Source organism: Candoia aspera, chromosome 2 (assembly GCF_035149785.1).
Source record: "Candoia aspera isolate rCanAsp1 chromosome 2, rCanAsp1.hap2, whole genome shotgun sequence".
Taxonomy (NCBI): Eukaryota; Metazoa; Chordata; class Lepidosauria; order Squamata; family Boidae; genus Candoia; species Candoia aspera.
Genome location: NC_086154.1, coordinates 46,559,035 through 46,578,407, shown reverse-complemented (window position 1 = coordinate 46,578,407; position 19,373 = coordinate 46,559,035). Strand labels below are relative to the sequence as shown.

At 40.1% G+C, this 19,373-nt stretch overlaps 1 protein-coding gene across 1 annotated transcript in view; it reads left to right on the top strand.

Moving 5' to 3' along the window:
- The window catches only part of NCKIPSD (NCK interacting protein with SH3 domain), a 98,214-nt gene extending 83,708 nt beyond the window's left edge, over window positions 1-14,506 (top strand). The window contains exons 9-13 of the mRNA XM_063291723.1: window positions 3,348-3,428; window positions 5,108-5,236; window positions 8,899-8,991; window positions 12,310-12,482; window positions 14,255-14,506. Coding sequence (XP_063147793.1) covers window positions 3,348-3,428; window positions 5,108-5,236; window positions 8,899-8,991; window positions 12,310-12,482; window positions 14,255-14,458 — 680 coding nt within the window. The 3' untranslated portion in view covers window positions 14,459-14,506. The remainder of the gene's footprint in view (window positions 1-3,347; window positions 3,429-5,107; window positions 5,237-8,898; window positions 8,992-12,309; window positions 12,483-14,254) is intronic.
- The last annotated feature ends 4,867 nt before the right edge of the window (window positions 14,507-19,373 follow it).

Here is a 19,373-nt window from a genome sequence, read left to right as displayed (position 1 = left end):
AGGCAATATGGCTGCTGCCCAGTTTTCCTGCTTGAGTTAATTTGCCCCAGAGAGTTTCTTTGCTGTCACACTGCTGGCTGCAGAGTTTTTAAGTATCTTTCTGGGAGGCTTTCTACAGGGTACAGCAAGGCCCAGTTAACTAGAACAGTTGCAATCCGGTCTCCTTATCAGCCGGCCCAAGGTCCTGTAGAATGCACACACGGCTGTAGCGTTAGTCCCGCTTTCTTGAATCTCACCCTTTCTCTCCTTGTTGTTTTCTTTTGTAGCATTTAAAGATGTACTTTGTGGTTAAGTTCAGAAAATGTTGATGTTGACTCAAAACTGTAGGAAATGCATTTTTCAGACACTTCGGAAACTGACTCAGCGGTGTGTGCTTTGTCTGATACCAGCATCAGAGTCCCCTGGTGATCTGCAGTATTATAATTTCACAATCGTTGATTGCTGTTTTCTCCCTAGAATTGTTCGTAACCTCCCTCTTTTTTAGTACACCCGTGGTACAACAGAAGCCTCATCTTTTGTAGAGAGCTTTGCTTGGGATGCTCTATTTCCTCAAAGTTTAACTAACTAAAACAAATCTTGTAATTTCATATTAATGAACTCAGCATTTATGGAATAATTACACTGACTTACCTGCTGCATATCTTTTGAAGGTCTAGTGTTTTGATATAATCCTTACTGATCTTTAATTACTACTGCTCTGTCCTTCAGTGAGTAACAGCTACTGGCTTTTGTAACGTAACAGCAAAATGTATTGATATGTTTTATACTTGGATTGTCTTACGCTGAAAGTGATATGCTTGAAGCCCTATAATGGAGAAGTCTAGCCTTTTTTGTAGCATGGGATGTTTGTTCATAGAAGCCGGGTTTGTTCCATCCTTGCTCAGGCCAGATAGCATGACCAGGGAAGCATTAATTCCATAGGCTAAAAATTCTGGCAATGTTTTGTCCAAAGGCTCCTGTGTCCATTCCTCTGCTGGAAAGGGTATCCAGGAGCCTAAATGAATAGAATTCAAAGTTCCCCCCAATTTTTCATCTTTACAGGTATCTGCCTGTAGAGATGAACATAATAGACCAAGGACTGAGAGAAGAAGGCAGGGAGAACCAGATGTGGTCTGTCAGCTGCCAGTTGTTATCCATTCCCTTTGTTAATTCCTTTCTGGGAAATGTGAAAAGCAGGGCACGTGTTGCCTTTTCCAAAGGGGAAGATTAGATAGCACCATTTCTCTAGCATGCAACATTTAAAGTACTTTCAGATGAACTTCCCTGGCTTTGTTCTCCCCAAGCCTTTTCTTTTGGGGGGAAGTCCAGTCACTCACACATAAAAAATGGCACTCACTCTGCTGAGTGGGTAAATGGTAATAGAGCAGTGTTTTTCAAGCTTGGCAACTTTAAGATGTATGGACTTCAATCCCCACTATGCTGGCTGGGGAATTCTGGGAGTTGAAGTCCACACATCTAAAAGTTGCCAAGCTTGAAAAACACTGGTAATAGAGCATGTTGCCTTATTCTGTTTGTGTAAGAACAAAGGGAATGCATCCAGAGCATGGGACCTCTCTGTCCTCTTTTCAAGTTTCCAAGAAACTTGGGTCAATCTTGCCACAAATTGTATATGTTTGACTGGTAGTGCCAACTGATGGAGAGTGATAGTCATGTCAGCTCAGAGTGAAACAAAATAACATAATGGACAGGAAATGGACAAATTTATGCTGGTCATCTTGTAAGATGCATAACCTGAGCATCAGCCTATACTTAAATGACTTTTACTGGATGATTCATTACTGCATATAATACCTTGCCTTTGTATATTTCTGCTTGACTTAATGAGCTCTTATAAATAGGATGGAGTATGTTTCATGGTGGCCATATGCCTCTCATGCAGCATTTCTTACATAAACCCCTGTAGGAACACACCAACTAATTAAGATTCAGGAAAGACAGCGGCTGTGATTCTGTGGAGCATTCATGTATAGACAACGGCAAGTGAAAATTATGCTGTAGTAGCAGGCTGTGGGACAGGTTGATGCATGAGATCCATATGTGCTTTGGAAGGGAAGCAAAAATGCACACCTGGAATGTTACTGAATCTCAGATTTCTACTCACACTTGCCTATGCTGATCTTTCCCATAGAAAATCTTTCCCTTGTTTTAGGAAAGGCAAATTATAGCTAGAGGATATAGTTGTGTTATATTAAGTGTACTTTATATGGGGAGCTGTTTTTAATTTTTATTTATCTATTTATATTACTGCTTTTCTTCCTGCTGGAAGTTTACAGTTTGAAAATATGCAAAAACTCAAAGGAGGGTAAAAGTGGAAAGTAACACGGGGAAAAAATGTGGTTCATGTCAGTAGGAGTGAAATGAAGCCTCATAATATTCCCCATGCGCAGAATCACCTCTCAAAGGGCCAGGTCTTCACCAAGTGCCATAAAACATATCTTCCCCAGGAGTGCAGTCCACAGCATTAACTTCCTCCACCTGCCGTATCTTATTTTGTAAGGGGAGTGTGCATACTTACCTTACTGCTTAGCCAGCCTTGTCAGTGATCTAAATAAAGTTTTTGGATTTTTTTTAAAGGGTAATTCAAAACAGAAATGTGCCAACTGAATGCTTGAGTAAAAGAATGCCAGGAAAGGCGTAATTGGTTTTATTATAGCATACGCTGATGTAGAGCACTCCAAGACATTGCTAGATCCTAGAATGGAGAGTGCTTCTAATGTGCCGGAGAGGAGCTACCTGTGTGGCTCAACTGACTGAGGAAATATCTTTGAAGCTTTAATCAAATTAGGAGCATATGATGGTGGTGCACGCCAACTCTCAAACACTGGCCTATTTAGCCCATAAAGGTTGGCATAGGCTGGTAGTAACTATTATGGCAGGAATTTTTCCAGCTTTGTTTAGAGGCCTGTGTGCAAAGTATCTGCTTTGCTATCATCCTCCAGCCCTTTTTGCAGATGAAATTTAACTGGAGCCTGATGGGCGAGCTACTAGTTTTGTGGGCAACAAGAAATTCCTGTAAAATAAAATGAGGTTTCATTTGACTTTCAGATGTTGCTCTTTAAACTGATATATATTGTAGAGCATTTACACTCTAGGCTTTCTTGTGGTCGTTGTGGCGTAGTATGCACTATCTCCTCAAACTGAGATATGTAACAATTTAAATTGTGCATATCTGTTTAAATCTTTTGCATTTGTTACACATACTTTTCAGTTGTGGCTGTATGCGTGTCCAGCATGGAAGACTGATTCCGTACAGAAAAATATGGTGGATTTTGAGGGTGTGAATGCATGGCAGTCTACCATGGCAATATTGTTAGAGCTAAGCCACTGTGTTTTTTGCTTTCCCCCAGACCATCAGAAGATGTGCTACTCTGCACTGGTGCTGGCGATGATATTTTGTATGGGAGAACCTCTACCATACCATCACTATGGTGAGAATGATTTCCAACATAAGGAGAAATAGGTGTCAAGCAGCTACTTAATAGGATTGAATTCTTGTACTCTGCCTGCCTGTAATTAAAGGGAAACATTTTGATTAGAGCCTCTTCTTCACAGTCTGGGAAAAGGCTACCAGAAAGCTTACAGAAAGTTAGGAGAGCAGGGAGGAGTCCACCCAAATGAAATCTTACCTATTTTTTTCTGTGTTGAATTCAGTTTTCCCAGGATTGCTCAAATTTCCTGCAGAAATATTTCCAGATCTCTCTTACTAACTGGGAAAGTACCCTAAGTATGATAAAGTTGCTTAAGTCCTTAACAGAAACTATGCAAATCAGAGCTTGTGACAGCATCTGGTTAACTGGTAGACTTCAGGGATTTCTAGAACAAGCTATAGAGTGGATCCCAATGTTCTTCAAACTTTTTGCATTGTCCTCTGAATGTATGTGTTACATTTTTAATCCATCCATTTAACAAACATTCTGTTACACAGCGTCAAGAGAAGCTAGGATTCAAGCAGCACAGAAGAACCATAAATAAAATAGATTTCTAATGTTGCATTAGAACTAGAAGTAGCTACTTGTTTATTTCATTGAATAGATATAAAAAGACCATGGTAGATTTTTGGGGACACATCATATAGGGCAACTTGTGAACCAGAAATAGTTTTTTAAAGGCCAAACTAAAAACAGTGATGCAATAACTGGATTGTGTTTTTTTTTAGTTCTTTCCCCACCAAGTAAAAAGCAATAAATCACCAATTTATCTTCCAAGCACTGATCCAGACAGCCCTACTCCATCAAACTGTTGTTTGTCTGGCAGAACAGATAGCAGCTTTGGGGCAGCAGGGAAGTATTAAAGTAGATGTCAATTCCCACTGGAATTTTGGGAGCGTCATATGCCAAGCTGGACAATACAAGAGAGTAAACAAAGACCTCTGCTTTTATTGGCTTCGCTGCTTTATCTTGGTGTGATCCTACCATTGTTTTCTTAAGGTAGTCTTATTCACATAAGCTGTAGAGCTTTCATAATAGATATAGCAAACAATGATGGGTGGCTAGAGTTTAGGCTTAATTGTAACTAGACAAACTATTGTGGGACAGGTAAATAAGTTTATATGTGCCTGTGATGCAGTAGATAAAGAGATTTATCTCTGGCATACAGATAGCTTTTGAGGAGAAGTGTGCTCCTCAGTGGTATAGGGTTCAATTTTGGAGTGGGAATCTTTGCTGAATCTGCAGTAACAGGAACAGAGTGTGGCCTTCAGGCAGAGGGTGGGGAAACTTGCTTAACCTTCAACTCCCTCAAATCCTTTTCCTCTCAAATTGAAAAATAGATACTAGGAATTGCAACTGTGCATGGGGTTACAAGAAAAACGGTAGTGAATAAAGTATCTGTTTAGCCTTCCCTCAGAGCATACAATTCTCCCCTCCAAACTGTGCTCTCCCATTCCCTCTACTCTAGAGATGGTCCACAGGAGATTTGAGTTCATAGGTACAGGTCTACAAATGAACTGGTAATTTGTCTCCTACATATCTCATCCCTTAATCATGTGCTAGCTAGCTCCAAGAATGGCTGGTTTTAACTAGTTAGGCTAACGTCCATCTCATGCTAGAGTTAATCCAATCCACGTAAAAATGCAATGTCTATGTCCTTTCTTTTTTTTTTTTCACAGAGCATCTCAATTCCCAATTTATTCAGTTCCTATTAGATGTGATTGAAGACGGATTGCCATCAGATAGCACAGACCAGCTGCCTGATCTGTTCATTAATGTTCTTCTGGCTTTTAATCTTCACATTCCAGGTCAGTGGTTGTAATTTTCCCAACTGAGAATATATTGGGGTTTCAATTAATGTGGAACTTCTTTTCTCTGTTGTATGCTAACTTGCAAATAGCCTGAACATGCACATGTTGTAGAATGAGGGATATTCTGTGCTTCAGAATTCTGAAAGTAGGAGGGAAGATATTCTTAAGGAAGGCTTAAGTTTTTCCTGAACTCACCAGCCAGTCCCACCTGTGACTTTATTTATTTATTTATTTCTCAGATTTGTCACCGCCCATCTCCTCCCATCAGAGAGACTCTGGGCGGTTTACAACAATAATCAACAAAACAATAAATATGCAATAAATGTACAATATATAAAAATGTAATATTAAAAAAGTTACAAATAAACAATAATTATAAAATATTTATAATTTTGATAAACAGCTAGCCTTGGTATGGCAGCACAGTGCCCCCAGAGCATCTGATAAATTGTCCCAATGTTGAGGGGAGTTGTGAATGTTTCCCAAAAGATCCTGTCCCATGTAGTCCCATTTCTATAAAGGCAAAACTGGAGAAAAATACACGGCAGCTTTATAATGCCATTAAAGGTAATTAGGAATGTGGGTTTAACTCCTAGATAATTCTGATTTGCTGGCTAAACCCAGGATATCATAAATGAAACATGGTATTTAACTGGGTAAAGCAACAGACAACCCACCCCAAGAGGTTGGCTTGCACTTTCACATTCTATACAATTGAGGATAAAGAAAAAGAGGAGAAAAGAAGAGAGAACATGAGGCCTGCCTATGAACTTCCATGCAGGAGGCTCAGATCATCTTTTTCCAACCATCTTCTCTGCATTGAACTGAACATCCACTGAAGTCCAACAGTTTATTCAAGAAGGCAATACATGATTAGTTTAGCTAGAATGACTATGTTGGTTTTATTTGGAATATTGTATTATTTATGATTATTTATAGACCTCTGCCATGTTACCTCGTATACTACTGTATCCTCATTAATATATTACTGTGCACTCATTTCACTCTCATCCCGCAGGAATGATTCATCTTGAATCAGATATCCCCTTACTTCTGCTTTCCCCTGTGACTAAAGCATGTGTGTAAGATCATGGATGTTCATAGTTCTCAGAATCCTTCATTTTGCAACTGGAAATTCAGAGTTGGAACGCTGGGATAAGATTCCAGCTCTGCCGATAACAGGAACACCTTCCATTTTCTAATACCACTTCATGGTCCTGCTGGTGTGTAAAAAGCCTGGGCTGCGTGGGTTAAAACTTCAGGAACCTCTGCTTGGAGGGAGAGAGCACTTCGTAGGACTCTTGTCAGTGTAATTCTGCAGTTAACCAGGCCTCTTCCTCCTTTTAGTGAGTGGCAGATTTTCTCCTTATCCCTTGCTGTGCCTTGTGAATCTCCTTAGAAGCATCGGAGTCTCGACTTACAAAGATACTCTGCTGGGTAGCACTTTCTTCTGGAATGCTTGTTCTTTCATCATTCCTGCCAGGCTGAACCTTTTGGGAAGCGGCTTAACTTGTTCTGGCTGGTAGTAACTGCAAGCGTTTTTTAAAAATAAAATAAAATAATAAAATAAATAAAATAAAATAGCAGGTCAAAATATGCTGTGATATTGGCTTGCTGCTTAATCCTGAGCAATTTGGCAAGCTCTCATACTGTCACATGTTAGGTGTCATATCTTAATTGCTTAGTGCATTTACAAATGATGCCATCCCATACTGTATCATTTGGATGGAGGGGAGGGGGGAATAAAAAGCCACTTACTATATCCAGCAGCTTGCCATATATTTAAGAAAAAATATCATTAGTATTTGGATGATAATGTGAGGTTCTTTCCTTGCACACACAGAATTAATCATGCGAGCTGATCAAGTTCACTTTCTTTGCCCTTTTATTCATCATTATTTTTTTTCTTCCTTATTGTGCTGCTTAGTATTAGAAATTACCCAGTTACACCTGCTGGATCACACAGCTTTGGGAATTACTCTTTTCTGTTTGGGATGCAGTGGAAAACTCAAGCTTCTCCTAATCAGGCACTCATTAAAAGATCCTCAGTCTCTTTATTGGGCCTTTGTGTGTCTGTGTTTAAATGAAACACTCCATCCTTGGAGTCTTCTGAATCCATGACTTTAATGCCTGAAAAGTCTACTTTATGTCCAGCTACTTCAGGATGATACATGGACTTCCTTGGCAGAAGTTTTAGTGACCTGCTTTGTACATCTCCCAGGATACACGGAGGCTCTTGGATTTGCTCTCTTACCTTACTGTGACTGTCTAGAAGCAGAATATCTAATTAAAGCAGAATATCTAATTAAAATTTATTTTGCATGTCTGTTAAAATATTTGGGGGCATAGCAAATTCTAGTAGCAAAAAAAGATCAGTAACATATGCTGTCTCTCTCTTTCTCTTCCTGTTTTTGCACACATATTCAAACACGTGGTATCTGTGCTATGCAAGTATGCCTATGCATGTGTGCATACAGAAAGCGAAGGGAATTCTAGATCAAAACGAACCATCATCAAAATCTTACTCATATTACAAATAGTTCTTACATTTTAAAAATACCAGGAACATATAAATATTTATTTAAACAATTTTAAAAAGTGGTAGGGCAGTGTCAAGAAATCAAACACATAAAGCTCTGATATAAAGCATAACCTTAACAAAATTCTGCTAAAAATCTTCCCTTCTGACCAGGATGAGGAGAGGCCTTCTTGTTGGTTCTTTTTAATGTCATTAGCGTTATTCATTTGATTTTAAGATGGTATGCCTGTTCTTCCCCATCCAGACCCCCACAGCCTCCAGGCACTGAGACAGAACATTTCTTGGCTGGCCAAGGGTGGAGATATACAGATGAGTATCATCGGCATATTGATGATACCTCACCCCATGCTGTCGAATGACCTCACCTGGTGGCTTCATGTAGATAAGAATGGGGAGAAAGTCAAACCCTGAGGCACCCCTCACAAGAAGAGTCATGGGGCAGACCCTGGAGGAAGAAGGAGAACCAGCATAGCACTGTGCTCCCAACTCCTAACCACCCCCCCACAAGCCAGTCCAGAATTATACCATGGTTGATGATATTGAAGATCTCTGAGAGATCAAAGAGAGCAAGGATGGATGCACTGCCCCCATCCCGCTCCCTCCAGAGGTTTTTCACAAGTGCAACCAATGCAGTTTCAGTCCCATACGTCACCTGAATCCAACCGGAAGGGGTCCAGGTAATCCACTTCATTCAGGGCCCTCTGAAACTGCAAGGCAACCATCTTCTCTAAAAAGGAAAGGTTGGAGACAGGCCAAGTTGTCCAAAATGGTCAGCTCTAGGAATGGCTTCTTGAGGGCAGGCCAGACCACTGCCTTCTTAAGGGATGGCAGAACTGACCCCTGTCAAAGATGCATTCACTGCCAACCAGACTCAACCACACGTCTCCCAGGCAGCCTTGGTTAGCCCGAAGTGATAAGGATCTAACATCAAGATGGCAGAACTTACAGCCCAAAGAACCCTGTCCATTTCCTTTAGGATAACAAACTCAGGATCAAACTCAGCCCAAATAACCAAGGTAGGATATCCTTCAGTCAACTGATGGGATCTTAAGGTACTAACAAAGCAGGCAGACAGACAAAGAGGCAGACATTTCTAATAAACACTCTTCTTGTTTCTTAGTTCCGGAGCATAATGTGATCATGGTTACTGTGAAGAAGCACTCTAACATCAAAACGTTCACAGAGAAGGTGCTGCTGCTTCTGAATCGTGGAGGTGAGGTCACCTGCTGTTTTATTATTTGTCCCGTTTGTGACAGAACTAATGGGAGAGTCGATCCGAGGAAACTAAAGGCAGAGAAGGATTGTTAAACAGGCTCTCAAGTCCAGGAGATCTCTGCCTTTTAAATGTCTGGGTCAGGAAAACGAGTCCAGCATCTGCCCTCAAGAGGCTGACCTGCTGAAATGCTGGCTTGGTTACTGTACCGATGGCCTGTGTCCTAACAGCCAGGAAACACGCTGAGACAAGGAACTGGTCTCTAATGTTTTATTGCTTGTACATAACAAACTGAAGAAGCATGGGAAAAACCCAGACATATAAACCCCAAAGGTTAAGGTGGTCCCGATCTGTGTCTCTTTGAATGGCTGCCCAATTCCTCAGTGCTACGCATGCGCTTAACAGTCTGGATGGGAGCCCCCTGCTCGCCATCCTTACTCATGCCAGCCTGTGTGTAAATGGCCTCCTGGATTGTTTGCCTGTGTAGGGTTCAACCCAGCAACTCAGGGATCATGGTTCCTAAGACATACAACTAAAAAGAGGAATATCTGTGTCTTCCTAAACATCCAGCCCTAATGGTTGTAATAAACCACACCAACTGAAAACCAGCCTGCATTCTCTCTCCCTCCTTCATAAGGTTCACCAAACTGCTTTGGTCATTGACTTGCAATCAAAATAATGCTCCACATCCGGTGAAATTTTTCAGTCCAGGATTTCAGCATTGTGATTGCTCGATTCATTTCCCAATATATGTTTCATATACCACAAGAAAGGTATCATCTGGCATCTTAGGGGATCCTCTTCTTCCCCCCCCCCCACGACTCCTCCATCTTTCAATTAGTCTAACCATGGATTACTTTTTCCAGCAGTGAGCTCTGTGTTAAATCTTCTGAATCTGTAGAGCCTATAATAAAGCACTTCATTTAAAATCTGGAAAGCTCTATTTCTAGACAGCCTAATACCATTGTATCCAGGCTTTCCTCACAAAGCTGTGTACAGTTTATTGCCTTTAGGAGCAGATGGGATATCTTTGTTTGTGTATGAAGAGTTAAGTGTATATTCATTTTGAAACAAAGGAAAAGTTAAATCAAATTTTGTTTCAATTTTTGTTTGAAGATTGTAGTTCTTTATTTCTGGTTTAAGTTCTTTTCCAGATTGAAGGTTGTGTTCTTTGGATATGGCCAGCCAAGAGCTGTTTTTAGTTTTATACTACTCAGAAGAGCTTTTTCCCAAAGCCTTTAGCCCATTCCATTGCCAAAATGTCTACTGTTTGAAGCATTCACTGAATATTGAGCAGGAAATTAAAGTTTTCTGTGGAAGCCTCCATAGACATACTGCATGTTCTGCTTCCCTAACAGAAAAGGAGAACCAGTGTTTTCTAAAAACATCATGGAATATATACATTGCTTTCATATTTCTTCCTCTAAATGCAATAGCCTGTTGAAAAAGATATTATCAGGGCAAACAAAATGTTACAGCTGTTCAGTCCACATATTAAAAGATAGGCTGGTTTATTAATTGCAGTGAAGGGCCAGGTACTCATCCCTTTGCGCATTTACGCAGTTTCTTAGTCCATGTACACAAAAAAGACAGTCTTGGCATCAAATTTCAGTGGCCAAAATTATGTAAAACCAGTAGGGTGAATTTCCATCATTTTAGGCAGGAAAAAGACAAGTACCCTAGTTCTAAACTAGGTTCTGTGAAAAACCCAAGCACCCTAGATGATGATTGCATGTTAGAACTGACACTCAAAACCTGGGAAATCAGGGCATCTCCTCCCTGTTTATACTTCGAACGGAAAAAGGAACTGAGGGGAAGGGGATTTGTGAAGCGTGGTTAGAAGGACAGGTCTGAGGGAAGCTCAGGGTCCTAGCTGCAGAAGAACTGTATGTCAGAGAGAGTGGCTAATGAATATAGTTTTATTGCCAGGGAAGGCAAGGATTGGCAGCCTATAAATGTGTTGTAAAATTTAAGTTATATTACTGTAAGTGTGGATTAAGGGAACCTATTGACAACCAATTTAAAATTACTTAAAATAAGTTATTTCAGTCCCCCCCCCCCCTTTGTGCCTTCATATCAGGGTTGACTCCTGGCAACTCCCTGGACAAGTCCCTGCAGTTTTCTTGGCAAGGTTTTTCAGAAGTGGTTTGCCCTTGCCTGCTTCCTAGGGCTGAGAGAGAGTGACTGGCCCAAGGTCACCCAGCTGGCTTTGTCCCCAAGGTGGGACTAAAACTCACCGTCTCCCAGATTCTAGCCTGCTGTCTTAACCACCACACCAGACTGGCTCTCCATTTCAGTTCCTGGCTCAAATGTATAAAAGGTGACTGTGCTCTTCTATACCTTCTCCATATTCTACCAAGTCATGTTATCACAGACCTATATAAAGAAATAGAGGAGAAAAGCAAAATAATTTCCGAATCAAGAAAGGGTTTGGTGGTGGCAACAAAGCCAGTAGATCTTTTAGAGAAAATCCCGAATTAATGGGATTATGCTTTAATTTTGAAGAAAATTAGAAGAAAAATTATAAAAGGACCTCCATGATGGCAGGGGTACATCACACCCTACCAAAACAAAACCAGGAAAAATGAAAACACTGGGCTTCCCTATGACTCTTATATTCTCTCTGCACTTGTGTAATGCCCCTGATCTGTGTGCTAGCAAGTATGTGAATGAATCAAAGGCAGGTTTCCCGGCCCAAATTTTTTGCTTTCCAACCACTTATGATGGTAGTTTAATACAAGCAGCAAAGACAACAAGTAAATTTTCTTCGGCTGTTCCAAAGCTTAGCACTACAAACAACAAAACTTTCCTTTCCCACCCCACTATCTGGCTATCAGTAAAGGCCCCAGAAATTGTCAAAGATCTCTTTGGAGATTCTGATGCAAAAAAGGAGATCTTGCAAAAGAAGAAAACTTGAGTAAATGTAGCTTCTTCCACCAGAGTACTTTAATTTCAGAAGAGTTGGATGAAGTGAGATGTTCTCTTTCAGACAATTAAACCTGGGTAATTAAAAAGCACACAGAATGTTATGCCTTATTGATACATCTGCTGTCATTGTAGCTGGAGTCAATTCACTCTATCTAATGTTTCCTCTCTGGAATAATTTTCTTTAATAAAGGGATGTAAGCTGTGGCTTGGAAGTATTTGATCTGCCTGCATTGTTCATTCATGCACGTACATCCTTCCACAATCCTTGCTGGATTGGTTTGTACAAATGCTCCTGTAATGCCTGTGCCCTGTTATTTAAATGACTGCCTTTTAGCCAAATGAGATATGGCAGTGCATGACAGAATATCCCTCTTTCTGTCCTCTCACCAGATGATCCCGTGTGCATCTTTAAACATCAGCCCCAGCCACCACATTCTGTGTTAAAATTTCTTCAAGACATCTTTGCTTGCAAGGACACTGCAAGCATCTTCTACCACACAGACATGATGGTAATGATCGACATAATTGTGCGACAGATTTCGGATCTCTCCCCTGGAGAAAAGGTACCTGTAGGAGGAAAGGCAGTTCTAGACCTTTCTCCTCAAGAGGGAAAACGTAGCATGAATTAGGAGATGAATGTTTGAATGCATGGATTGGGGGATGAATGTTTGGGGCATACAGTGAACTAGAAAGGTGGAAAAAGCTTCTCTGTCTTCTGAGATCTTGTTGCTATAGAATGAGGGGAGGAAGCTATGGCCCCCCATTTCACTAAACGACAATTCCAGCTGCCCCAGTCAACACAATCAGTGATGAAGAAGGACATCTGGAGAGCCAGAGGCTGTTCTAAAGCATGTGCAGTATTCTCATATCTACAGAGTTGAATAGATTAATTAGATCTCATTTAGATTTAAATTAAATTAAATTTCCAAGGAAGGTAATAGTCAAGCTACAAATTGCATTAATTATGTAGCATAATTACCTAAACTGATATGCACAGGATTCTGGTTCAGATTAGGACCACCTCGCATGTCGAGAGGAAGTTTAAATTGCCTCCTCCCATTCTTGAAATTTTCCCATGAGGCTGAGACAGAGAGATTAAAAAGAAGAGGAAGAGGAGATGTCCTTCAGTGCCAGTAGCTTTTCTTTCTGTTAATGGAGGCATTGTTGGGATTCAAGTCTTAAGATTTCTTGCTGAACATATAAGAAAACTTTTTTTCTTTTTCTTCCCTTTACTAAACGTTCTATAAAGAAAATGCAAATTCAGAGAATAAAGCAACTTTAGGGGCATTTAACCAACCCCATCCTGCACATTGTAGACCTACTTCAAAGTAAAGAACAAGGACAGTTGCAAACTAATTAAAGCAGTAACATGTTTAACCTGCATGACATAACCAATAACACTTCTTTTTATTTATACGTTCCTTGGAATCACTGCCTATACATAATTGTACTCTGGGATTACACTTGCTGGTTATCAGAGATACATTTTCTGGTAGTAATGGCCTATGGAAGCACATCATATTAACGCTGTAGATTCTGCATTGCCACCAAAAGCCAATTCAAGGTGCCACCATTGAATTATGAGGCCATGATGGATTTGGAGGTTTATAACTCAGAATGCCGCATTTGAAACCACCCAAATAATTTCCTAATATCAGATGTAAAAAAAAATCTTGAATGGGTACAGATTTGTTTGGTGCTAAGTCTCTCCATTGTGGGGAGTATGAATCTGGCATGATTGTGCATTTAAATATTTTTAAAATGTATTTTTTTGACGGATAATGTTCTAACTGATGGATTCAGCTCAAACTTTTTAAGGTAGTCTACATTTCTAGCCTAATAAATGCAAGCAACTGACTGTTACATTTTGAGAGTTCACTCTGATTGACCTATGGCAGGTGAACACTGAGGATTGCAGCTGTCCTATCTGGATTATCAGCAGCCTCAAAAACTGGATTTCGGTAGGAGTGGGGAGTTGACATTGAGCCCATGTATTTTTCCTTCAAAGAGAGAGAAAGGGACTTTCCTTGAAAGGGAAGACTCAATATAACTTTAGGATTCTTTTTTTTATCATACAGCCAAAGTGAGTGTTATATAAAAACTATTCAGCCAAATGGCTTCCTCAAACTACTTGGAGGGGGAAAAAAAATTATCTAGATGAATGTGTAAACAAGGATAGTTCAAGAATCTCCCTCGGGTCTATTCTAATGACTTGTGAAGGTGTTCCTGCACTTCAGAAAGATTGACACTTTCCAAAATACGTGTGTTTCCAGAAAGCTGCCCCCTCCATTTCTTTTCTTTCTCAAAACTTTTCCACTGTCTTCTGCTCTTACAGCTGCGAATGGAGTACTTGTCGCTGATGCATGCCATCATGCGGTCTACCCCATACCTACAGCATAAACACCGTTTAACTGACCTGCAGGGGACCTTGCAGCGCATCATGGTGGAAGAGGAGGAGAGTCAGCAGTGCCAGATGGACAAAATGATAATCCAAGAGATTTATAAAGAGTTTCCGGAGATATCTCCTGGAGCCAGCTAATTGATTCAAGGAGAGAACAGTGTGGAATAAAAATACCTCTTGTGGCTATATCTTTCCCATCCTTTCCACTACTGCTCCTGCCTTATTAACCCTTCAGGTGAGCTCTAGAGTTTCAGAGGAGTGTTAAAAGGCCCGAGAAAAGAAGTTTCCACATAGATGCCCACCAGCATGGAGTGCATTAGAGATGGCCTTTCTACGTCTACGTCTGGGATTGGGAGAGAATTTACAGATTAGAGGGAGATTTGGCACTTGAGTGCCATTGGCATGATTTGACTGAAAGTGGGAGAATGTTACTATCTTCCTGGTGATTTTTGCACTAAAAGAGGACAGGTGTGATTTAAATAACTTTATGCTGCCCTTAGAATCGCAAAACAAGAAGTCTCTGTCATAAATATCTGTTTCTCCATGCATTTCTTGTCCTGCAGCTAGCTACAAAGTGGAGTAGGCTAATGATCTGAACAACATGCTTCTGTAACTTTGTGTCTGCTGCATCTAGTGCAAAGTTGCTACAGTTCTAGTGAGGGGGGAGCTACTTGCTTCTCTTAATGTGCCCAGTGAGTTTTCTGATCCATATATAGGTATATCTATATGGGTTAAACATGCCAAACTCCCTTCAAGACCCTAATCCAAGCAAACACCTGCTTGTCTTAAATGCTTAATGCAGTAGTGTTTACATCTGAATTTCATGCACACTGAACAAGGACAAGAATACTGATTGTCCAGGCACTGCAGCAAGAGAGCCTTCAAAAGGCCCGCCACTTAGATTCACCGTTAAGGTGTGTCCTCTTTGAAAACTATTGCTTTTCTCCTGGTATGTGCGGGTCTTTGCCTCTGGCACTGCACATATAAGGACCATCTATCTGTAGGTGGCAACGCAGTGCTCTGTCAGCCTGTGGGTGTTTTTTGCCTTGAGCTTAGTAGCAGTTGGTTCCACCTAGCTTACTTTTTCATGTTTCAAAGGCTACCTGAGCCTGATGTCTGCTAGTGCTGCTCCTTAGTATGCACAGGTTGGGAGAACTCCTCTTTATCTAATCCCTCCAGTTCTGCTGCAAAATAGATTTGCCCCATTTCCCAATGAGAGCTTTTGACAGGCACATGCTCCACTCCAGGCTGGGGCTGTCATACCCTAATAAACAAGCATGCTGCCACAGCTCTGCACATTGGGTAAATAAGAGCTTTGCAACTTTCGCTGTAGCAGTAGCTTGAATTTAAACTGGAAATAGTTGGATAACCTCTAAATCTAACTGATGCAGAAATAAATTTGAAACAGTTCCTTAGGATAGGCCATCTATTTGACAACTGTGTCCATCTAGGGAGCCTCTGCCATTGTCTGCCTTTCAAGTAGATAATCAAGACATGAAGTAGAAGTTGCCATCCAAGATGAGTGAACAGCCTATTTTTAAATCTATCTATATTTAAAATAAAATCCTTGTGAATGTTGAAAGGGATTTGTATTTTCATAGAATCAAATAAATGTAGTCCATAGAGAAAAAACTTTTCCTCATTCTTGTCTCATTCGACAGCATTTCAGTGTTGCAGGGCATTGTGGGTGTGTGTTATGAATGGTTACATTCCACTGCAGCGCTATCATCTGGCCAGCCTAATAGGTCAGCATTGTGGGTTTAGGTTTTTATCTGGACCTTCGGGCAGGAAGAGGAAAGCAGATCTGCAACTTATTTAGATGCATGCCATCCCCTTATTCTCCCCCCCTTTCACATTCTTCCTGTTTAAAAGTAAGTTAGGCCATACAGGTATGTTTTTAAGCCACCTAAAACCACAGAATGGGAGTTTGTGGCATAGAATTCTTTTTAAATTAATCAGAAATCTGGGGTGGCAAAATTTAAGAAGGGCCAACCTTATAAGAAGCACCACACATGCATTGTTTCTCTTGGGGCCAGCTCTCTTTGTGAACTGAGACTGCAGCCTAGAATTATTTCATCCTAGGAAAGGAAAAACTTGGTTTTGTCCTCTTCTTCCCACCCCCAGCAACATCTGTACAAGGAGGAGCAAAATGGTGAAGGGCTGGTTTGTCATCCGGTTAGAATTCTGATCCCAGAAATAATAATATGAAGATTCATTCAGCCTGGCCTGGGCAAAAGTGAGTTGTGCAATAGCAGTGCCCTGGAGGACAATCCAACCATGTTAGAAAACTGAATGCAAAAACTCATAGAAATGTTGTGTGGGTTTTTTAAATACTGCAAATCCATGCAAAAATGCAATGTGTTTTGACCTTATGCCATGAGCATGGACAACATTGGTCCTAATGTACACAATGCAGAGATTCTGTCTGAGAGGAGTCTGTCATCCTGAAGTTTTTGATACTTTAATAGTAGATGGATGGAACCTGCTCTTATCTAACTCATGTTATCTGAGTTTCCAGGGCAATTTGTACTTGGATTGACATTTTACAGGTGAGTCAGATAACTTTTCTCAAGAATTTATTACAAAGTAGTATCACCACCTCTAGTCCTGGTTCCAGTGTCAATTATTGACACTGGTTTGTGTTCCCCCTCACCCCAAAATATATACTTAATTTAGAAGGCCTGGTCTTTTTTAAAAAAGCAACACTCAGGAGCTGAATTGCTTCTTACCTGCGATGGGGTAGAATTAATAACTAAAAGCTGCATTCTCTCTATTACTCTTGTAAAACCTCTTAAGTGCTGAGCTGTGTCCAGATTCATTAATATTCTTTAAAATGCTTTGATTTTTATGAAGATACTTGGCTCTGCAGAACTGTAATCATTGTTTTTAAAGTTATAATACATTTACATTATACACTTTTTAGCAGCTTACCTTTTAACGTAATGTATCAAATGCTGAGTTTAAAAAAAAAATCTGTTTTCAAGAACTATTTGCACTAGGAGGTCTTCCACAGTATATCCATGTTTCTTCTATCTGAGCCTGAAAATCGTTAAGCTAATTAATAGATGGTAAGATCCAACCTCTGAAAAAGAAAGTTTGGTCAAACCATCTCAGTTCTTTTTCCTCACTGAAATTGGTGCATATTTTGGAGCTAATGGGTTTTTTTCTGCAGCTCCCCCATTGCCTAGCATTTCAGACAAAGCCAAAGCTTGTCTGTTATTAGGAAAAAGCAAGTGCTGAATGTAAAAAGATGGGAATGGAAAAGGTAATCGGAACTATCACTATTATCTCAGCTGGCAGTTCCAAATGTCCTGCCTCTAGAAATGAAGGCAAGAGGCAACTGCTAACTTAGGCTTCCATCCACTTGCAAGCCTGATGCCAGCTTGGTTACTTTATTCCAACAGCCTGTGTTTCACACTGACACCAGAACAAAATGCTCTCTTCTAATACCCTCCCATTCCTATATGGTTAGCTTTCCTCCATGTTTCTATCCTCATAGCCTTTCCTAGATTTTATAACAGTATTTTCTCCCTTGCTTCACAGATTGGCCAATTGCCCTGCCATGGATCACTTTTTAATTTTATTAAGGACTTTTCAGAAGACAGTTACCTAATACTGAACTTTAATAAGGCTGTAAGCTCCTGTTTTTCTGAACCCTATTATAGAAAGATACTGGCTTTATCTCAAACAGCTGGTAGCAAAATTCATGAGAACATTGTCATTCATCTCAAATACTGAAAAGTATTGCCCTCTTCTGTCCTCCCCCAAAATTAAGAATTTGGGGCATTCATGCTATTTCACTTTTCCCTAAGAAATGGGGGGGGGGAGGGATACTTTAGATCAGGGTTTCTCAGCCAGGGTTCTGTGAAACCCTAGGGTTCTGCGAGAGGTCACTAGGGGTTCCCTGGGAGATCACAATTTATTTTAAAAAATATTTAAAATTTGGACAACTTCACATTAAAGAGGTAAGTTTCTTTATTTTTAGTTTAAGAACACTGTTAATGCATATGTACAGGCCTACATGTGAAACAAATATAATAATTTTGTAACTTCTGGCCTATATTGGAGCCTGAATGTGCAGGGGCTCCCTGAGGCCTGAAAAATATTTCAAGGGATCTCCAGGGTCAAAACGTTGTGAAAGGCTGCTGTAGATATTCTGAAGAATGCTGGCAATTTAGGGTCAATTCAAGCTTTATCCCAAAGCCTGAAAATTGTTCAAATACTATTGTAATATGCATGTATGTGTTTGGTTCCAAGCAAATCTGTGTTTGAACTTAGCTGTTGTGAGGTCAAAAAATTCTAATTTTATCAGCAGTCGACAGTTCTATTAATATAGCTTCTGATGCTCCAATAATTCTGGAGAAAATGTTTGCTAGTTTATTCCATACTCTCTTTATTTCAGTTGTTAAGTCCAAATATTTTACAGCCACAATCTTTTCCAGTTGCTGTCAGTTGGTATTGCCTTATCTATAGGTAAAACATGCCTTTCTTCGACCACTGTGCTATCCAATGTGTTATGTTCTAGATATCAGTCCATCTGAAAAATCCCATTAAAAATGTAAATGATCATTCTGGAGCATTTGTTCAACATTATGGTCATATCAATATTTGGGGGCAACAAATCCATAATTTTTACATATATTCCAATGTACCATTTTTGCCATGGCATTATGTCTTATCTGTCTGGGCAATTTTGCTATAGCCAATTCTTAGATGGTTAACAGTTTCATCTTTCTCTTTGCATAATTGACATTTGGTGTTTCCAATTTTTTGCATTTTTATTTTTATGGAATGTGTTTGCTACTGCTTGTTCTTTTGTTGTAAATATTAATCTTCCTGTTTTTTTCTTGAAGGATCCAATCTGAAGCCATTGCCAAGTTTTTGTTACTATTCACTTCAATTTCTTCTTGGTGTTGACCATGAAGAGCTTTATCTTTCCAGTTTTTCATTTGCTGTTTTAAGCAAATGAGATTGATGGGTGAGGTCATCCATCAGCATGGAATTAAATACCAGTATGCTCATGATACTCATTTTTGCATCTCAACCCTGCATC